We start from the raw sequence: 22,053 nt of genomic DNA on the forward strand, positions 1-22,053 counted from the left end.
TGTCCTGTGCATACTCACCAGCTCATACAAATGCTTTATCAGCACCTCACGTCAACTGTATAGAAGTATATATCTCCTTCATGAGGTACTGAGAGAAATGCTGATGAAAAGTATTATTTTAGAGCTACAAATTACCATTCAAAGCCACCTAGACACTACTTATGAGCCACCTTGACAATCAGAGACCTTTGTTCACCTGAACTTCCTTTTAGGAACCAGGAAATCAATAATCTACGTCTGGCCCTCCGTATACTGCACAAAGGCTAACTATCCCTCCCTATACCATATAGAGATGTTTTTTTCCAGCCTGTCAATATCAATAGTTAGAGATTCTCTCAATCGGTCAAAATCATAATATTATAGTTTTCATGCATACTTGGCTGGATCCATTTGTAACAGCCTGTGTATTCATGATTTAGTATGGGAACTGCAGATCTGATTCTTTACTAGCTTTTTTCTCCTTTCTGTCATGATTTCAGTTTCTGTTTTTCCATCAGTATTACAAAGATGGTGCTTGGCTGCTCTGCCCCTCGTTGCTCTAGCTGTAACAGCAGCATCTCTGGGTCCCCCCGCCCACCTCCAGCTGCTGCTTCCTGCCTCCAAACCAGGGCCAGGGTGGTGTGGTACACTGAGCGGGGAGCTGAGGGTGAGTCTGGTGCCAAACACGGGGGGCGCTGATGCAGTGCAGCAGTGGTGGGTGGGCCCTAGTGCAGCAGTGAAAGTGGTTCGCACTGCAGCAATGGAGTGGGGCGCTCACTTGGACAACCAGTACAGAAGGAGGATAGGGATGGAGGAAGCATCCAAGCAGGATACAAGCCATGGGCCTATACCTCACCTGTTATAAGAATAAGAGCTGCCACACTGGACCAGATCAGAGGCCCATGTAGCCCAGCACACTCTCTCTCTCTCTCTGTCTCTCATTAGCAAAAACCAGATGCTAAGGGGAAGAGTATTTATGCAGGGCCTATCCAAACTGGTCTGTCTCCTAGCCTTTTGCCCTTACCCTCTTTAGAAGCCTGTGAAGTCCTAAGTTGGAGGCTGCAGCTCTACACTGGTGTTTAATATTCACTGATGAACCTATCCTGCATAAATATAGATGCCTATTTTTCTTCTGAACTTGCTTAAATTTGCTGGCCCCCACAATTTCTTGATACAATTTGTTCCATAAGTTAATTACATTATGTGAAAAATAACTTTATAATGTTAAAATTAAACATGCTTCCAAAAAATTACCGTGTTCTGCTCTTTTGGTAGCTGAAACAACATAAAAGGACTGTGAACTGTAGCCTGAACTACAACCTATTAAAATCCAGAATCCCATTGACTACAATGAGTTTTGGATCAGGTCTCACCTGTACAGATACGGACACTGTATGGGAAATAATTGGATTCACATAATGCACAAAATGTGGCATTAATGTGCTAGAGAAGTAGTATCTTGGTGCTACCTAGAGGATTTGAGTCACACAGTATGATTAAGACCTCAGTCAAACAGAGAAATTGGAACATTTCCTCTAATACATTTAAAATTCCAGACCTACTCTTTAAAGAAAATAATTTAAAATAAAAATATTTAAAGGAAGGACATTTCTCTGGGGAAAAAAATTGATAATAATGTCAGAGAAGGCAACATATCTATTATTAAATGGTTCCCAAATTGCCTGTCAGTGATATTCCATTTTCTCATAAGAGTGGATGAGTCACAGGTCATCCTTTACAGTGTGCTTTATTCTCACTTCAAGGAAAACATGCCATGTGAACAGTCATAAATGAAGACTAAGGACCAAGGCAACTGTAGCTTTAATCTGAAGAAGTGGACTCTAAAATATGCTTTAGCCAACCAAGTTCAATATAGGTTCATTAATGTTTAAAAAAAACAACAACTGATGAGCTTTACACATAGCTATACATATAGCAACCTCCTATTTCTTTTGTTAACAACTTTGCTTTCCCTCTTCATCCCCCTGCAACGTTTTACTCTTGTGTCTCTCTCCAATCCTGAAAATTTCATGCTTAATTTTAAGAACCTGAACAGCTCCATTGACCTCACTTCAATTTAAACATGTGGTTATAGTATCAGAAGCAGAATAAAATAGTTTATTATTAATCAGTTGAATGGAGGTTGAGAGCCAGGGGCAGAAACAATTCCTGCAAAGAAAACTTAACTTCAAAAGCTAATGATTTTCATAGACAAAGAAAATAAGTTAAATCTACAAATATTAGATTCTGGCATTAAACTGTTTCTTTAAATGCCTAAAACTATTCTTCAATGTATATACATCCATGGAAGCAGAAAGGAGAAAAAAGGAAAAGAAAGTTAAAGAAAAGCTTTTTGATTGGTTCATTGGGTTTGCATAAAGCAGGGGGTCAAACTCACTCCTCCTTATGGATGGGCAAGATCTGGACTATGAAGCCCCTCAGGGATCAGACCTGGACATGGCGGCATGGGGTTTAACAAAGCTATTGCTTGACCCCTGTCACTGACACACGCATCCACATTCTCTGGGCCTGGGAATTTGGTTATGGGTCTTATCTGTGCTCCGGGAGACCTGCAGGCCAGACAACATAGACCCATGAGCCAGATTCAGCCTGTAGGCCATAAGTTTGGCACCCCTGGTAGGAGCAAGTTCTGCTTCTGGTTGCGTTGCTATGAATCCTCATAATTTCATTAGAGTCCAAAGTGTGAGTCCATATTTAGAATGGCAGACTTAAGAGACTAATTCTGTGCAGTGCTGGGAAGCTGCATGACGTACAGATCCCCGAGAAGAAATGTAGTATGTTTAGTTTCTATTTGTTTCTATTAGTTTTGTCTGCCTCAATTTGTCAGTGCTTAAGATGGTAGAATTTGCAAAGGGTCATCTCACAGATGGTGCTGAGCTCCCAACCTTCTCAACATCAGGATACTTGAAGGATGCCCAAATTTGGCAAGGGAAATAGAGACATAAAATGACCAGTTCATTTTGCTTTATGTATATGCCTTGAAGATTTTATCATAACTTTTTATCATAAATGATTAACAGTAGGAAACTCCTCTGTTGCTATGAAACAGAACAATTGATGATGTCATTATAGTGTTTAGAAAATTCAGTTTTAGTCTATACTGAAACCAATAGGAACAAAAACGTGTGGAGCATTAATTGGGGAAGGGTGAACAGATCAGCAGGGAAGGTGCTGAATCAATGCACTTTATGAGCAGCTTCTTCAGCAGGATTGCTTTACAGTCCCAACTAGAATTTTAAGCTTTCCTCCTCCAGCAAATTTCCTGAATGAAGGCAGATAGAGACAATATCATGTTAATCTTCCCTGACATTGTGGAAGAAATGACCTGTCTTTAGTGAATCTAACCATACATTTTAAGTAGAGGACATTTCAGAACATGGGCTCAACTCCAGATGTAGAGGGAGTTGCGTGTGCATACAACTGTCCCTCTCCCCAGCTGCAAAACGAGAAACACTGAAGTAGGTTGGGTTCCATGTATCATTTTGCATTGTTTCAATTTCATGAAACCTGAGAAGCAGGATAAACCTGAGACACATGGAGCTCTGCCCCGCCTGGATAGGTACCCAAACCAGCTCACCTACCCAGCTACCCATTCTACACTGCACCATGCACGCAGATATGAGACAGTCCATATTTTAATGACTTCCTTCCTCTTTGTGGCATCAACATCAGTTATTCCACATACTTGTAAAGGATCATCGCAGTGACCCAGAGAAATTGCTGGTGATTAACGAGTAAATGATTCCTTCTTCCTTTGCTTTTCCTAAAGATACATAATGTAAAAGGGCTAATCTGCTCTATTCTAGGAGAAGCATCTCTCATTGCAGAAGAGAATCTATTGCTTCTCAGAAGAATCCACTTAATGAAATACTGCCAAACAAAATGTTGAAGTTACTGCAAAATGCATAAATGAAATTACACCAATTTAAGAGAGAAAAAAACAACAGGGGTGTGATATTGGACAGTCTTACTTTTCAGGGGATCACACAATTTTTTTTTGGTTTTAATCTATATTAGATCTTGGTGTTAAGTTTAAAATCAAAACTCTAACAAAAAAGCCCCTCAAACTACCAAGTTTGTCTTGTGTTGGTATAAGTACTATACAAACATCTTATTTTGGGCCAGAAAGCCTCAACCCATACTGAGTAGTATGTCACCTCATCAACACTCTGAAGTCCAGCTGTGTAAGGCAGTATTCATTGCGTTGAGGCCCTCTGGATTTATTTTGATGCAAAAATGAAAACCAAAACAGGAACTGAAAACCAGGCTCCTCAGAAATTTCAAGGTCCTTTGTAAACCTTCAGTGTTTTGGTACAAACAATACTTTGTACCAAAATTTTAAATTAGACACATTTAAAGCATTTGAGGCTACACAAGTCAAAAAACCCCAAATGATTAAAAAAAAAAACCCCACTTTCCTTGCATAATAGTAAGCAATACATTTAGATCTCTAAGTTCTTATTATAAGCTATTAGTAAAAATAGAAAAAATTAATAAAATAGAACCATTAAAATGCCTCATTTAAGAGTTGAGGCAGAAACAAAGAAAAATAAAAGCATCCAAAATAAGAGAGACGAGTGCTATAAGTCAGCAAGAGTTCAGAAGAATAACAACAAACACAGGAGATGGTCAAGACTGCATAAGAAGAAAGATGTTTCAAGTAAGTACGGAGCAAAAAATAATATTACTGGGGAACTTTGCAAGACAACAGGAAGAATTTAGTGACCGAAAAAAACAAGGCATTTCAAAAACCATTAATAAATGTTGGAAAAGATTGCTTACAAGGGACAGATATATCTGTCCAGTACATTTATTTATTTATTCAAAAGATGTCAAAGGGATTTGAAGCAACATTAAACTGTGATAAAACTCTGGAAGTTGGTAAGATGCACGAGCAAGCACATCTTAGATGTACAACTTGAGATGATTGTACAGAATGGCAGTGGGAACACTTCTAGGGATATTTAAATGCTTATTTCAAACAAAAATGTTCTTAGATACTAGAGACACAAACACTGTAGATCCAATTAAAGGTATCTGGGAAATTAGGGAACCAAACCAAGCAACCACATGAATAGTACCAGTGATTTAAATCAGTATAGTCACTTCCCTAATGATGCATAAAGAACAACATTGGATCCTGAAGGCGTTTTGCTGTATCAGGACCTTGACATAAAGGCTTGAGCTGTGGTGACACTGACTGGCTGTGGAGCAGAAGAATGCTTCTTTGCTAAAATGACAAATCCAGTGATTTAGCAACAAATTTTACAGTGCTGCAATTATTAAAAAGCAGCACAGATTCACATATATAATTCCAAACATCTAACAAATTCTGAAGAAACAACACAAAACAGAGTGGAAAAAGTTGTAGACCTGATTTACTTGAATTTTAAGATGTTTTAATGAAGTGGTGTATAAAATACTGGCATACAAGGGCAGCAAGTATGGTATGCAAGAGAGGCTGTTTTAATTGATAAGCAGTGTGGGCGCATCCCCACATACAGAAACGTGCATTTCCAAAGGCACAAAAAGCAGCAGCACACTTTTCTGCTGCTGCTTTGTGCCCCAGGTCATGCCCTACCTGGGTTCCTAGGGGCCTCCCAGGGCAGCAGAGGCACCAGTCTGGCTGCATGGAGCCTGGCCGGCAGGCAAAGCATGGCTCTGGAAAGCCAGGCTCCATTTCTGGTGGCACCCACTGCTGCTGCATGCACTGTGCCTCTTTTGGGGTGGGTTTCCTGGCGGTTTTTTTTTCCATATCAGGACATTCCAGTATCAAATTTGCAGTGCAGCACACAGTTGCACATTTGCCACATGCAGTTTGTGGTGCCAAAAACAGGTTTGAAGTGCCACAAGCCACACACATGCGCTCATCCAAACACACCATACTTGTCCTTAAGACTCCTGCAACATCTGGTGAACACTTGAAGGATTTGACATTGTTCTTTTTGCAATTAGCATGCCAAGAACATACTTTCTCTGATTTTATGTATTACATTTAGCAGAAGGGAACCAGATTATGGAGGTAAACATTTTTCTAGTTAAAGAATATTCATAAGAGGAAATACTTCAGAAGAGTAAGGGACAAAGAATAGTTCTATTATAGAACAATACAACCATTTGGAACAGTGACTGGGTCTGTGGATGGGCTTACTTAGTCTAGAGAAGTGAAGACTGAGGGGGGGATTTAATAGCAGCCTTCAGCTACCTGAAGGGGGGTTCAAAGAGGATGGAGCTGGACTGTTTTCAGTGGTGGCAGATGACAGAACAAGGAACAATGGTCTCAAGTTGCAGCAAGGGAAGTTTAGGTTATATAATAGAAGGAATTTTCTCACTAGGAGGGTGGTGAAGCACTGGAACAGGTTAGCCAGAGAGGTTGTAGACTCCATCCTTGGAGGTTTTTAAGACCTGGATAGACAAAGCGTTGGCTGGGATGATCTAGTGGGGGATGGTCCTGCTTTGAGCAGGGTTGGAGTAAATGACCTGATGTCCCTTCCCACCCTATTTTTCTATGATTCTAAGTTTCATTTATCAAAAAGAGAAAAGGGACAGATACCAGTAGACCATTTAGATTTAACTTTTTCCATAAAGAAACAGAGAGATGTGAACTAAGGCAAGGGAATGGTGAAACGTCAGAATTTAGGAAAAATATATTTATGTAGAAAATCAAGGATGTAAAAAAAAATTAGAAAGTTTTTGTACAATTCTGTCAGACGTGCAGGATCTCCTTACGGCCAGGCTTAAGGATCAGAAATTCAGTAGAGAGGAGGTAATGTAGGCTTCCCTATAATGTTTTAGGACTACTGATTAATATTCATGCAAGACGAAGGAAGAGGGAGCAGGGAGGGTGAGCACATTTGTGCAGGAATAGTGTAACCCATGAGGAAAGTTTAATGGTTGCCTAAAATGTCATCACTTGTCAGCGTGAAGTGTGGAAATAATCAATACTTGAGTCTTAAGATGGGTACACCCAGAGACTTTTTATTTAGGCATGGTGCTTCCTCTGACACTTTTTTCAGAGAAGGACCCCACCCTTCCTTCCCCCCCACTCTCCCATTCCTGCCTCCCCAAACTTTTATATAAAATCTTGAATTCCTGAACCTTGGTCAAGGTAAGGGAGTGTGGAATACAAATAAACAGTTGAAAGACACAGAGGTGACAAGAAACACAGAGAAGCACAAGAAGAGTACAATTATCATAATTCTGGAGACATCTTGAATAAAACTTCAACATCTGTCCAAATGCAATACAATAAATCAATGACATATCTGTGTACACACGAAAAAAAGCAAGGGAAGTTTCTGTTCTGCTCTAATAAATATTTTTTACCTTAAAATGTATTCCCTTATAGTACTTACTAATTTATCTTGGCAAAATTAAATTGCAAACATTTGCCTCCCTCATATAAGCTTAAATGATGAGAACACAAGACAGCAGTCCCAATAAATGTTTAGTCCAAGAAATAACAACAAAAAATAAAGACATTATTCTTAGTTCTGAGATTCCTCGATTTTACTATTAAATCAAAAGGCAGCAAAAAACAGATGGAATAACTATGCCATCTGGAAAGCTAAGACATAGTAATGTATAGACATTCATTATTTCTTAGTGATATTCTCCTTCTGTAGCCAAGTTTCACTGTATCAAGTGAATATAACTCTCTCTTTAAAATTCAGATTAAGAGTTAGTTATATTAAGAGCTAAAAGTGTCTGTTTAGGAACACTGAATGAACATATTGACAAACAAGATCAGTGCCAGTCCTAAGTGTTTGCTGACATACATCTGATGAAAATAACACATGAAGAGTTAGGCTCTCACAATGACTGCATAGGCAGAAAACGACCTGTAAAACGAAATGTGCATTAACATTCCAAGAAAGGATAATCGGAAGTGTTGCTGTCACTTGATTCTTATTCAATGAAAAATTTCTATTGACCATCACCCAATACACCAATGAAGTGAGATGAATATTACCTCAGAGCGTATATGCTGGAGAGACTACATGTAGTGACAGAAACACTCTCATAGTCACTGCTGGAGATGGAGCTGAGGGGAGAATCACGTAAGCCATCCTGAGAACTGAAAAAAGCATATGGAAATAAGATGAACTTCAGAACAAAAATGAATAAAAGCAGAGCAATGGTAACCAAAGAACTGTAAGTGATCACGTAAAAAATAAGAGCACACAGACACACCACTCTGAGTTCCTAGAAGCCCAGATATCCATTTTAATGGCCATAAGAAGCACAGAACGCCATAGCAGGACTACAGGACATGCATTTATTTATACTATGTAGTTAAGTGCACTTGGGACTTCGTACACATTGTCAACACAAGACTAGATTGTGATGTCTTCGTTCAAAAATCAGGCATCCAGAGAACCACTGTGTTTCAGGACAAGACATCCAAAGAAATCAGCTTCAAGGATTTTTACAATGCCATTATAAATATGACCTAATAGTTTCCAAGATGCCAGAAGGAAGAATAAAGATGGGAAGGGAAAGTCCACTGGAAAGTGGAGAGCTGCCTCTTCGTTCCTTCCTGCTGCTAAAGACGATGATTTAACAAATTAGTTATTTCCTCTGTCAGCATAGGCTCCCAAAGTGCCCTGTTGCTCATATTTGTTTCTAAAGACAACCAAAGGCGCAATGCTAATTATCCGAGCCCTAAGGGGGCACACGGCAAATTTGCTGCTTTATAATAGGTGCTCTACTGGTGCATGAACAAAATACATGAATACCTCACACCAAAAGAATACAGCCTCTCTTCCCCCAGCTTTTAACTACTACAAGATCTTTAAAAGAAGCAATGACTTGAAATTTTGCCAGTTTCCAAATTAGAATTCGAACTAATACCACCTGATTCACCTTGGCAATTCACAAAGAACAGTATTTATATCTCAGGCACAATCGACTGCGCGGGTATTGGAAGTTCCACAGACTGACGGCTATTAACTGACATTAGATAAGGGGAAATGTATTCTTGGGCAAAAGTATCGGAATTGTATGGTTCTAATCACGGGGAAAAACTCCTCCAAAACCTACTGATTTGGTGTTTTGCCAGTAGAAATTTTTAGACCCACAAAAGAGATAGACACATGTCTGCCTAAGAAGCATTTTTAGTTTAAAGAAATTAAACAGATTAGATCAGGAGGGTCTCTCCTCTCACTAGCAGAATTCTCATAACATTTGGATTTGCATGGATTTGTGGGCTATGCAGTTAAACTGGTTGTATTCTAGATTTCCTAACCCTACCAGATTTAACAACACAGCAGACAAATATCTAGAAGAATATATCATGGGATTTTTCAAAGTGGTGCATGGTAGTTACATGGCCTAATGGAATTAAAAAATAATAGGATTTTTTTTTACTTTCTCCCACTGACTACTTTGAAGGGATACCTTGAATCTCTCTCATTTCTGATTGCCAATTTAAAAATAAATCCCCAACTGGATTATGTTTTAGTTGAAAGGGGTATTATACACTGGCAAAATAATTTATCAGACTTAAACAAATATCTATTTAAACTTTCATTTGTTTAAAATAATTTCCCTTGCCAACCGTGCTCACTGTGAGGAGGCATTTGCATTTAAACAAAGGTATGCCTTCTCAATTCTTCATCTTCACCAACCCAATCCCAGCCATAATATTCATATACAGTTCTACAGAGACAAAAAGATTTTGAAAATATATTAGATTATGATTTCATAGCACAAGCAAGTAGGGGAAGCTATCTTATGATGAGAGTTATTGTTCAAACACTTCAAAAGGAAGACAGAAAGCCATCACCAAATTAAGTTGCTTCTGTTAAAAAAAAATTTTTTTTTCAATTTTGCCTCATTATAGAGCCTCATTACCTCCAACTGATTGAGGTAATGCTCTCACAGAGGAGGAACCAAATTCTGCTTTCCTGGTACAGTCTGCATGAAGAAATCCATCGAGAGTTTCTCAGCTGTCTGCACTACAAGGAAATCGTATCCATGACCAGTTAATGCCAAACACTAGCCCAGGAGAAGCCAACCTGCGGCACACATGCCAGAACTGGTACAGGTAGTCTCTGAGTGTAGCACGTGGCAGACTGGTGAGAGAGCAAAGAACACAGACAGATAGAGCAGGGAGCAGAAAGCAGAGCAACAAATCAAGCAGGGTACAGGGCTCACCTTGTAGCACACCTACTAAAAAGACTGCCCCCCCCCAACTGAACTAGACAATTAAGAGGAAGGCCCCAATGTCACGAGTTTTTATCACAGGCATAACAAGTAATTTTTGCACCCTGGGCAGCAGCAGCTCGGGCGGTGGCCAGGACAGCAGTAGCCACCATTCATGCACCCTTTAAATCAGCCTCTGGGCCCTAGGTGAGTAACACGATTTTCTTTTTCAAAAAATATGTTCTCTAATGTTTTATTCGTTTTCTTTGCCATTGGTGCTTTGAGCCTTTCAGATTCATGTTTCCAGCTTTTCTCCACAACAAAAAAAGTCTAGTCATTTTCATTCAAAAAGGGCAAAAAAAGCCAGTCATTAGAATCACATAAATGGCAACGCTAAAAAGTATTAGGAGAAAGAACAGGTATCACAAGATTTACAATTAAAAATGCTAAGATTGGCACCATTGTCCTAGTTGCTAGACTTGGGTGCCATTTTAAAGTGTGCGTGTCACAAGTTAGAAAAAAAAATAATCTGAAGGGAACATCCAAACTGGCAAATTACGGATCTGGAACTGGGTGGTAGAGAAGCCTGGCGATTACCCTGAAAGCATTACTGAGTGATCACTGAAAAATACATTCAAAGCCTAGTTCACCAAAAAGACACATTTTGCACAAAACAAATGCTAGCGTCTAATGGCATTCTGTTGACTGTTTAAACTTCTCCCTCAGGTCTGACATGTGGCGTCAAATTGTGTCATTTGGCCCATCACCAGAGGTACACAGTAGTGTTAGCAGATAATGTGAAAATAATAGCCCTTATGTTACAAGTTTCAGAATGCCCGCATTATACTGAGGTTATTTCTCACAATCTTTCCCCTATACCTAAGCATTCTTGTGCACCCGACACCAAATTATTGCACCATTCTTCCTTTATTTGGATAAAGAGTGGTATTTCTCTCTGTCAGTTTTATTTCAGATACCTATGGACAGTGTCTGCCAACATATGGCATGAGGTCTCTTATTTCATTTACATGTGTCAGATAGCAATTCTAATTAAGGCGTACGCTTTTTACAATCTGCTTTGGAATTTAAGCAATCTAAATTCAGCTCTGGATGTCAGAAGTTACACTTGACTTTATACTTCATAGCTATACAATAATCTGGGCTCTTTCTGGACCTGCACCTGAATCAGGCTTACAATGATTACCTGCTTCATAGATTAGCTTGGCTGAAGCATTAACTCCTAATATTCTAGCCTGTCAGTATCTAATGTAGGCTTGAGTCAGGTCATCACCTACATGCAACATTCAGTTTTATTCACTTTTTTAAACATGAAATGATAATGGGGAACAGTTTTGCCTGTATATGCTATATACAAAAACAACAAAACTTCATTTGCATGCCATAAATATGTAACAGGTACAAAGTCAAAAGCTGACAACCTTGCTGCTCAGCTGCGAGTCCTAATGCAGTTCATGTTTCACATGATGAACATCTTACCTGTAGGTTGGCTCTTCACACAATATGTACACACAATTATACCAGTGGTAGAAAAATCACACAGACTATACAGATTTAGATGAGAATGGCAACTTGCATACAGAAAAAAGCATCCAGTCACAGAACACCCCCCTCCCCCCATGGCTTTCATGTTAAAATATACATGAAAATATTTATTTATTTTTACAAAACCCAGTTGCCTATCCTGGCATGTCCCTTTCTCCCCTTCCTTAGCCCTCTTAGTCAAAGGGACTGGGATTTCCACCTCTCCTATTCTCTCAGATGTTGGAACTAATGGGATTCATGCCAGGCTGGCCCTAGGAAATAAGAAAAAACAGCCTTACTCTTGCTTGTTAAATTTCTTCATCTGCACTTCCACATGACATTGCTCTAATGAAGGTCTTAATATCAACTCCTAACAGGCAAAACACCCCTTTATGTCCATTACGTACCTTTTGACACTTGCAATTTCTTTTCAGTTTCTCTGTGTGCCCGCCTGGCTTTGAACAGTCTGTTGCGCGCAGCCTTGGTCTGGCCGGCCGGCAGCGGACATCCTGCGGTCTCCTGTAAGCCTAGTGGTAGATATTTATCACCCGGGTGGCCTCCCCCAGACTCGCCTGCCACAACTTTGAATGTTGTTCCAGTGGGGGGGCAAACCACCCAGGGGTCCTCTTCGGCGGGGAGTCCACCAGGCGGCCGTCCATGGGGCTCCACCTCCCCTACACCCCAACCTTGCGCCAACCTTTTGGCAGGTCACCGGACCTTCTCAGCCAAACCCCAATGATGCTGTGTTTCTTGAGCTCAACAATCTTCGTAGCCTTATTACACCTTAAGCACTTCCTCCTGGGATAACTCAATCATTTAGCCGTTTGGCTTCAGAAGGGCCTCTGCCTGCACTAAAGCAGTATCAGACCCGGGACTTTAAATTTAACCACCAATCAAAGGAAAAGGAAAAGAAAGGCGGTGCAGAGCTGTCTTGCCTGTGTTGCCTCACCCTCTCTCTCAGCCCCTCCAAAAGGGGGAAAACAAAATTCCAAAACAAACTATAAGTTAGGAAGGACCCATCCAGTTTCCTCCCCCCAGCCCTACTGCTATGATAAGAGGGCATTGTTTTACCCCTAGGATCTCACTAGGGCCGACCTGTCATCTGGCCAGGGTTGACAGCAGCCCCTCATCCCAGGTTGTTTCTCCCCTCAGTCTACCGAGTGTGGTATGTGGTACTACTCTCCTCTGACGTTGTCTGAGGCATTCCACTTCCGATGTCCTGCGGTACTTTCTGAAGTGGATGGCCACCTTCTATATTAGATACCAGCGCCCAGCCTCCTGCCATCCTGCTCCACAGCCTCTTTTGCTGCTCACGGCCAATCCCGCCAGGAGACAGAGCCTCCTCTGGCTCTCTTGTCCCCCTTACGCTCCAACCTTTGTTGGTGCAGAGAGCCTCCTTTGGCTCTCCTGTTCCTCTGATGCTCCTGCCTCTGCCGGTGCAGCGAGCCTCCTCTGGCTCCTCTGCCTGCTTGTCACACCGATCTCTGCTAGTACAGAGAGCCCCTGCCGGGGCTCTCTCTTCTCTTGCCTTGAATCTATATGTTGACATCACTCATCATCACTTTCTTCAACCTTGTTGTGTTTCTTCCACCTCTGCTGAAATTCTCCTCCGTGCTTCTCTTCCTTTAATTAGTGCACCTTCCCTCCCACGTCCTTCTCAAATACTAATTTTCAACATTTCTTTAGGTACAGTAGCAAGCTTGGCTTTCTCTTACATATGAAGAAATATTAAGATGTTAAGATAATCGCCACCTTATCTCATATGTATCATTTCTCACTATTCTTTTACCCCCTTCTTTCCTCTTACACCTTCTTCCTTTTCAGCTAGGCACTACAGGTGCCTTTTCAGTTGTTCTGTTCCATTCTTCATTTACATAAGTCTCCTTTCTTTCACTCCCTGACTGTGCTTCAACTCTCATAATGGAAAATGCCTTCCACTTCACCGCTTGTTGTATATAAACCTATATACAGTCAATTACGTATTGATGTAAAGTTCTTCAACACACATTGCATGAACAAGTTCAAGATACAGTGTAATGCATCTACAAAGTTTATTACGAAAGTATAACATTTGCATATTTTTATACTTTACTTCTATCTGTCACTATATAGTGAATTCCTCTGCCAGAAACACTAGCATTTCTTTCTGCTGAATTATTTAGATTGTAAACCCTTTGGAGCAAGGAACTCTGTGTCACTGGAATGTCTTAGCAATGGGATGCCAATAATGATAGGAGCTCCACACACAACAAACACTAATTAACCTAGTTGGTGTAGAAACAAATTCTGTATTCACTGCATCCTACATTATATTAACAGTGTAACCTCGCATGAGCTAAAAAACTACTTAACATGCATGAAATTGGGGTTTCCCTTCATAAACTTTTCATTAGTTTGTCCTGACAAACTCAGTCATGAATTCCAGGGATGCTGCTGGATCCTGGGGTGAACTGACCTGCAGTTCCCGACTTATACTTCCTGCCATCCACCGATGCAAGTGTTCTTTAGCACTGTTATAAGCAGTGAAGTTGTGCACGGACTGGCCCATTTCGCAGTCGGAGTTATTATAAACATTGTATATGATTTCTGCTTTTTATTTCACCTCTTTCTCTGCTGTGACATTACATCTCTATCGTGTCATTTGGGCTTCCTGAGCTTATAAAACTCTGCTTGAACCACAAGTGGGGAAAATGTGGCAAGTCTGTCTCAGTCTATAAACATGACAGAACATTTTTTAATGCAACAAATGGAATCAAGCAAAAGGCATTTAAAGTGAAGCACCTATTAGGGTGTTTCACAGTTTCTATTAAGGCTACAAAATTATTTCAGTAATAGACCAAATATATCTAATATGGAAGGAACTCTCCTAATGTGGTACAACCAAAAATTTCTTTTAAGGGAACACTGGTAGCTTTGAATCAGTAGGCTTGACTATTTTGTGCAAATAAAAGAACAGGCTGTGTAAAGTGCTTGTTTATATAATTTGATGCTTTATATCTATTTTTCACTCTTCTCCCTGAGATGTGCCTATAATCTCTCATGTTTCACCTAATTATTTTTCATTGTTTCATAGGATAGGGTTTCTATAAACTCCATCTACTTACGCATTCCAAATATACATTTACCAACTGAGATGCACTTTTTCTGCAAGGTCTGATATGTTGCATGTGTGAACTAACTCATCTAAGCCACTTGTGTCACCTATATTAAACCCTCTCAGATGAATGGCTTTTAAAACATAATTTTCATTATATTATTTTAAGGGATTACGAGGGTGCCTCAAAACCCTAGCCTTCACTGCCTCGTGCATATTCCTTTGTTGGAAAAAAGGCTAAGGGATGTCACCCTGACAGAAATGCACTCTCGGTGAGGTGTTGGGCAGTCAGCAACAGCTTTAATCTATTGCTTTCTGGCAGAAGCTACAACCACTGAGGCATTGAATACCTGGACTCAGTCTGGCCTTTGGACTGTCTCAATGGTCTAAAGGGGCGATGGTAGGTCTAGGGCAGCCTCCATACTTCCTCCATACTCTTGCCTAGGCATACGCACTGAAGGTCTTAGTGCGATCTATACAGGCCAAAATGATAAACTGACTCGCATTTATTGGGCTTGTGAGCCACAAACCGATTAACCAGGTATCTGACTAGACCTTTTATGTGTACACCCTGATCCAAAGCGTAGACACACACACACACATGCGTATATTAAACAGCGACATCTTCTTTTCTGTCCCAACACTGGATGACAACTTCAGTTGCATTTCTAGTTACAACTCAAGATCACAATGTTCATGGACAAAGTCAAAACATAGTCCATTCTAATTTGAGTTTAGCACTGCGAAACATCAGTGGAAAAATAAAGGACCTAATTCAGCCTTAGCAGCACTTGCTTAGACCAAATCTGAATTTGGTCAAACACACAGATATAGGATACTATAATACCAAAGCAAATAATTGAAAGGAATTTCACTGGAGCATCCCACAAGAAGTTAGCAAGTCACTAAAGAAAAAACTTTCTGCCAATTGGAAGTTTGCTCTTCTCCCATTCAACTGACTTTTCCCTCTTACTCAGAACTATGCCAAGGGCAGTGAAATTTTCTAGTCCTTTGGCTGCAAACCAAAATCACAACATGGCTGAGACCTGGGAGATAGAAGCCTTAGAGGTGAACGTGCACAAGGGTCAGTGTTCTACACTGAGTCCCAGGTCAAATAATAATTTGCTGTTCAAAGTATTTTTCTTTCTCTCTGTTTATTATTTTCTATTATTGATTTTATTCTGTTCTTGTTTATTATTTATTCTAAGAAATCTTTTTTCAGGAACTGCATTTAAACCACACTTTGCCCAACCTTGAACTATACTGACCAGAAACAAGTGTTTCTAACTTAACCATCTGAGAGTAAGAATGACATTTTTTAGAAGCTGAACACAAGCACCTGAGCCCATTTCACAGAATTCCATTTATATCTGAAGCCCAACAGTGAGAGCAATAGTTGTAAATTAATGTCAATGTTTCATGCTTTATAAAGCCAATTTGTACTACACTGTGCAATTCAATATAGATTTGAATAATGTATATTTGAACGAGCAGAGGATAAAGACCGTGCTATCAAGTGATCACCCACTATAAGTTGTTACAACATAACTGTTACTCACATACTCCTGTAGCATACAAGTGTAGTAACACACTTGTAACTTTAACCCTGTTTCATTCAAGCTTAAAGTTACAGCAGTTTAGTTACCTCCATTTGCTATAGGAGCTCATAAGTTATGTCATAACAACTGATACATGCTCCCAAGGAGCTGTTCGCCTTGCCCTTTTAAAGCAGTACAATGTTGCTTTTGTCCGCAGTAAGAGGCCACTGGTGCAGCCACTTGTTACAAAGTGCAGAGAAGCATAGAAGAAAGTTAATTTTTTAATAAATCTAACCTCCCACTTTCCAAATTAGAACCCTTGTTTTCTACATATTTGAGTACAATGTACATAGCATCTTCATATTTTGGCTAAGAACTAATAATTACGTACCACATTACAGCTGATTTATAGGGACCTACTTAACTCATGGTCTCGCAGATTCTGTGGACGCTGTGAAATCTGGAATTGCCCGTGAAATGCACAAAATCAACAAGAAAATTACTTAATAAAAATAAAATGCTGGCTCCCCAGTGGGAGCTAGTGGTCCTCGCGGCTGGGAGGGGGAAGGTGCCAGCTGTGGGGGGCATGAAGGGCAGCAGACAAGACAGTGGCTGCCCCCTTGTGTCTCCTCCCTCGGCCAGGGCTTCTCCGCCAATCAGCACCAATAGGCAGGGCAGCACGAAGGGCAGCCAGCAATCAAGATGGCGGCTTCCCCCTCATCCCTGTGTTGGGGCGCCTCTGCCAATTAGCTCCAAGGGGCAGGGCTGCTGTGAAATGTCCACAAAATCTGGTCTGCGAGTGGACTGGGCCACGAAAAACCCTTTGTCTCACCACAATTTAAGTACGTCCCTATTCACTTAATAAAAACGTGAATGCTGTTCGCATGGGACTAAATGATGAAATGTATTAAGCATAGGAATAAAACTATCGAAATTGAAACTTTGAATAAAGGTAAGCACTGTTTCTCTCTTTATATTTTGAATAATATTTTGAAGAAATGTTGCTTTTAAAAATTCAGAACGTTTATGGCTAAGAAATTCCAGCAACAGAAAATGAACTGACTGGAATATGTACAAGAGGAATTTTCATGTAATTGATTGCAATCAATAATTAGCCATCTGCTTTGCATGCAAGGCACTACCCAGCACCATAAAGACAGAGTGCAAGTCACTTTTGTTCTTAAGCCTGTTTTAAATACATGCGAACAGAACCAGCTGTAATAACTGATGACGGACAGTGTTACAGCCTATAGCGAGTGAGAAGAAACTGTGTTCCCTTCAGTACAGCGCACAGCTCTTTATGTCAACTCTAGACCTTACATATATGAGAAGTCTTATTAGAGTCCACTCTAAATACTTGTAATACATTCATTAAGAATGTTAATATTAAAGGAAATCAGGTAAAATCCGTATTTGAGGCTGAAGTGAACAGACTTCCAGGAGAAAAGAGTGAGGGCACGCTTGCAAGGTTGCAGGTTTAACAGAGATAACTGAACAGCACAATGAAACTAGGCAACTGACATGTACAGGGAACTAATAAAAAAAAACAAACAATGCACAACAGATGAAACTGCCAAAGCCTTAGCTGACTTGTGAAATAATCATCCAGCTTTGCAACAAATCTTCAAGCTCCAATAGTATCAGAGAGCCAAAAATTGTCTACATTCCCAAATCAAACAGCATCTTGGATCTATGCACCTGTTTACAAGGGAAGGCAAAAGCATTTTCAATATTTTACTTATTTTGTCTTCCTTATTTACTTATTAAAATACAGAGCACAGATCTGAAATGTTCTTCTCCAGTGTTTCCTCCCCTAAAACACCACATGCTCCTTTGTTGCACAGCTTATTGTCTTTTGACTTATTGCTGATCTGCTATTCCTCAAACAATTTTCTTCCTTCTGGGGTTTCTTCTTTGTGTAATGTGACAGGTTTAGTGCATATATACTGTCTTCACATCAATTCACAGGCTCACCAGATCTGTGCAAGTCATATCTGCATAATACCCACACTGCTGCCTGGGATTCATTTAGTGCCCCAAATGTTTGATTGCTTCAACACACTTAGAAAGGTATTAGGGGAGCGGGGGTGGGGGGAAGAATCTACTGCATAAGTGAGGGACCATTTTCTGCCACCTACAAAAACAAAGTAAAGACTTGTTGAAAATACAGGTCAGTTGCATCATATGTGAATTTAACTTGCGCAAATTCAACATGCGGGCTGGGAGGGGGGCGGGGCTTGAGTCTGCATGCGGCGCTGCCACTTACCTGGAGGGCCGGACACCACCACGCTGCCAGTGGTGACTGCCTCTGCCTCCAAAACCTCCCGCCGCTGCCACGGAGCCGTGCCTGGAGCTGTGTGGCCGGCCGCTGGGCGGCAGCTGCAGCGTGGTGGTGGCTGGGTGGCACGCAGCCATCCCCACCACCACCCCGCGCTGCGCCGCTGCTGCACAGTTCTAAGCATGGCTCCGCGGCAGTGGCGGGAGGTTTTGGAGGTAGAGGCAGTCACCGCTAGTCAAATCACTGGCACGGTAATACGCGGTTTTCACCTTACGCGCTGACTTTAGAACGTAACCCCCGTGTAAGACGCGACTGACCTGTACCAATCCAGTTATGTTGTAAATGGAAGAATTGGAGTGTTTATTTTAAACGTTTTTGACTTACCAAAAATCCTAACACTGCTAGATCAAGAAGTCCCGAGTAGGTGGCTTAGCTGAGGTGCTTGCAAAATGAACACGTTGCGGCAAGCTCCTATGTTACATGGGCCGACAATGCGAGGTCACAGACGGCAGGGCTAACTGGACCCTACCGTGCATCCACAGGTGCATCTCAAGTAGGTCCAAGGAGGTGATCCTCCCCCTCTATGAAACTCTGGTCAGGCCGCAGCTGGAGTACTGTGTCCAGTTCTGGGCACCCCACTTCTAGAGGGATGTGGACAACATTGAGAGGGTCTAGAGGAGGGCCACCCGCATGATTCGGGAACAGCAGGGCAGGCCCTACAATGAGAGGCTACGGGACCTGAACCTGTTCAGCCTTCACAAGAGAAGGCTGAGGGGGGACCTGGTGACCGTCTATAAACTCACTAGGGGGGACCAGAAGGGTTTGGGGGAGACCTTGTTTCCCCTAGCGCCCCCCGGGATAACAAGGAATAATTCACAGTCAGGGCAGCTAGGATCTGGAACCAACTTCCAAGGGAAGTGGTGCTGGCTCCTACCCTGGGGGTCTTTAAGAAGCGGCTCGATGCCTACCTGGCTGGGGTCATTTGAGCCCAGTTTTCCTCCTGCCCAGGCAGGGGGTCGGACTTGAAGATCTACAAGGTCCCGTCCAACCCTACTTCTATGATTCTATGAAGTCCAGCCCCCTGCCCCAGGGGTAGGAAGTCAACTAGGGTCAAAGGATCCCAACAAGATAAGCATCCAAACGTTTCTTGAATGAATCCAGAGTAGGTGTCTGCATCACTTCTGGAGGGAGTCTATTCCAGGTCTTGGGGGCTTGGACCATAAAGAAATTTTTTCTTATGTCCAGCCTAAAACAGTCTTGTGGGAGTTTATGACCACTGGTCCTTGTTTTTCCTTGGGGCGCTCTGGTGAACAGACGTTCTCCCAGATCCTGATGCACACCCCTTATCTATTTGTAAGCAGCCACCAGGTCCCCTCCCCGAGCCTGTGCTTTTCCAGGCTGAAGAGTCCCATGGATCTCAGCCTCTCTTCATAAGGCCTATTCTCTTGCCCTCTGATCATGCACATGGCTTTCCTCTGGACTCTCTCAAGCTTCTCAACATCCTTCTTGAATTGCAGAGCCCAGAATTGGATGCAGTACTCCAGCTGCAGCCTCACCAAAGCTGAGTACAGCGGGACGATGACATCCTGAGATTTACTTGAGAAGCATCTATAGATGCAAGGCAGGGTTTTGTTTGCTTTACCAGCTGTGACATCGCATTGGTGGCTCATGTTCGTCTTGTGGTCAGTCATGACCCCCACGTTTCTTTCAGCAGTGGTGCAAGCAAGCATAGCACTACCAAGCCTATAAGTATGCTGCAGGTTTCTTACCCGCCCCCCCACTGAGGTGGAGTACCTTACATTTATTGGTATTGAATGCCATCAGGTTTGTTTCCACTCACTTACTAAGTTTATCCAAGTCAGCCTAGATCGCTAGCCTGTCCTCAGGTGTGGACGCTATGCCCCAAAGTTTAGTGTCATCAGTGAACTTGGCCAGTGTGCTTCTGACACCAATGTCCACATCGCTGATAAAGGTGTTGAAGAGAACCTGTCCAAGGACAGAGCCTTGGGGGACACTACTGGTTATGGAGTGCCATAATGACTCACGTGCCATCGACCACGACTCTCTGGGTCTGACCTCGGAGCCAGTTTCCCAGCCATCGGACTGTGGTGTAGCCGAGGCTGCAGTTGGCCAATTTATCCATGAGGAGGTCATGGGACACAATATCAAAGGCTTTTTTTAAATCCAAATATATGATGTCAATCTCTTCTCCCTTGTCCAGGTGATGCGTCACCTGGTCATAGAAGTAGATGAGATTGGTTAGGCAAGACCTACCCGTGACAAATCTGTGCTGGCTGTCCCTCAGGATGTTGCCCTCAGCCAGCTTATCCAGAAGGGTTTCCTTGATAAATTTTCTCAAGAATCTTACCAGGGATTGAGCTGACTGGCCTGTAATTCCTAGGATCTACTTTCTGCCCTTTCTTGAAGGTAAAAGATAAGACTGTAACCTTTCTTATAGTTTAAAGGTAACCTGTAACACTACCCTTTCAAGTACTTTAACCAAAAATGTGCGCATTTATGAAGAGAAATTAGTGTCTCATCAATAACAGCAGGCACACAAAGTTGTAGTCTCAACAATATACATATACAAAATCAAAAATGGCTAAATTTAACCAAGAAGCATTAGATGGTGCTGGATACCACATGTGCTCACTGGTTTGTCATGGACATCTGACTGCTGCATGAAAGAAAGGAGAAACATCTGCACATAACATTGACCACACAGAAAAGAAATGAGGGGGGGAAAAAAAGCTTATAAACAGTATTAGCAGGTCAGTCAAAAACCCTTCCCATATCTTAATATTCCATTGCATTATTTTGTGATTTGTAGAATGGCCCTGGCAGACATCACTTCATATTTTCATGAGCACATCCCAGCGATCAGATTTTTTTGCTTGTGGCTTTATAATAGATATTTTAGCACTGTACAGCATTGCTATGTAGGCTCTACAATTAGAAGTGATATACTGCACATGTTAAAACAAGATTTCTTTCACAAGTGTTGCAACAACAAAAACCAAAAAAGTCTATTTGTTGCAAGGATCCAGGCCATTAATTACTTTTAATGATGAAATTCCCTCAGCATTGCCACTGTGAGACACTGAATGTGGTTATAAAATCCAAGACGATGGCAGTGGCGGCAATCGCTCATGGCCAAGGATGATCACTCCCAAGGGCCTTCATAAGCTCCATGCTTTACTTGGCCCAGCAAAACTTGGGGCTTGTGAAGATCAAGACTTACAGCATAAATGTTCAAAGTAATAAGAAATGAGTTGGATGATGTTACACTGTATTAGGAAAGGAGACTGAACACAAGGAATATGGTTTCATGTGCAAAAAGGGTTATTAGCGTGTTTAAATTTTAGCAACACTTACTGTTTGTTTTTTTTTAAGAAAATGTGCAGTCAACATGTGATTCACAATTTTTAGAAAAAAACAAAACATGGACATATGTA

The 22,053-nt window shown here is 41.4% G+C and overlaps 1 protein-coding gene across 5 annotated transcripts in view; it reads right to left on the reverse strand.

Annotated features, from left to right (window-relative positions):
• ZFYVE28 (zinc finger FYVE-type containing 28) overlaps positions 1 to 22,053 on the reverse strand; it is a 264,687-nt gene that overhangs the window by 43,032 nt on the left and 199,602 nt on the right. For 4 of the 5 annotated variants that reach the window (XM_025212577.1, XM_014523299.2, XM_006030895.2 and 1 more), the window contains one exon: positions 7,973 to 8,077. In XM_025212577.1, coding sequence (XP_025068362.1) covers positions 7,973 to 8,077 — 105 coding nt within the window. Of the gene's footprint in view, positions 1 to 7,769; positions 7,842 to 7,972; positions 8,078 to 22,053 lie in introns of those variants that run through there. The other variant, XM_025212579.1, reaches the window with a different exon arrangement.

Source organism: Alligator sinensis, unplaced genomic scaffold (assembly GCF_000455745.1).
Source record: "Alligator sinensis unplaced genomic scaffold, ASM45574v1 scaffold1051_1, whole genome shotgun sequence".
Lineage (NCBI taxonomy): Eukaryota > Metazoa > Chordata > Crocodylia > Alligatoridae > Alligator > Alligator sinensis.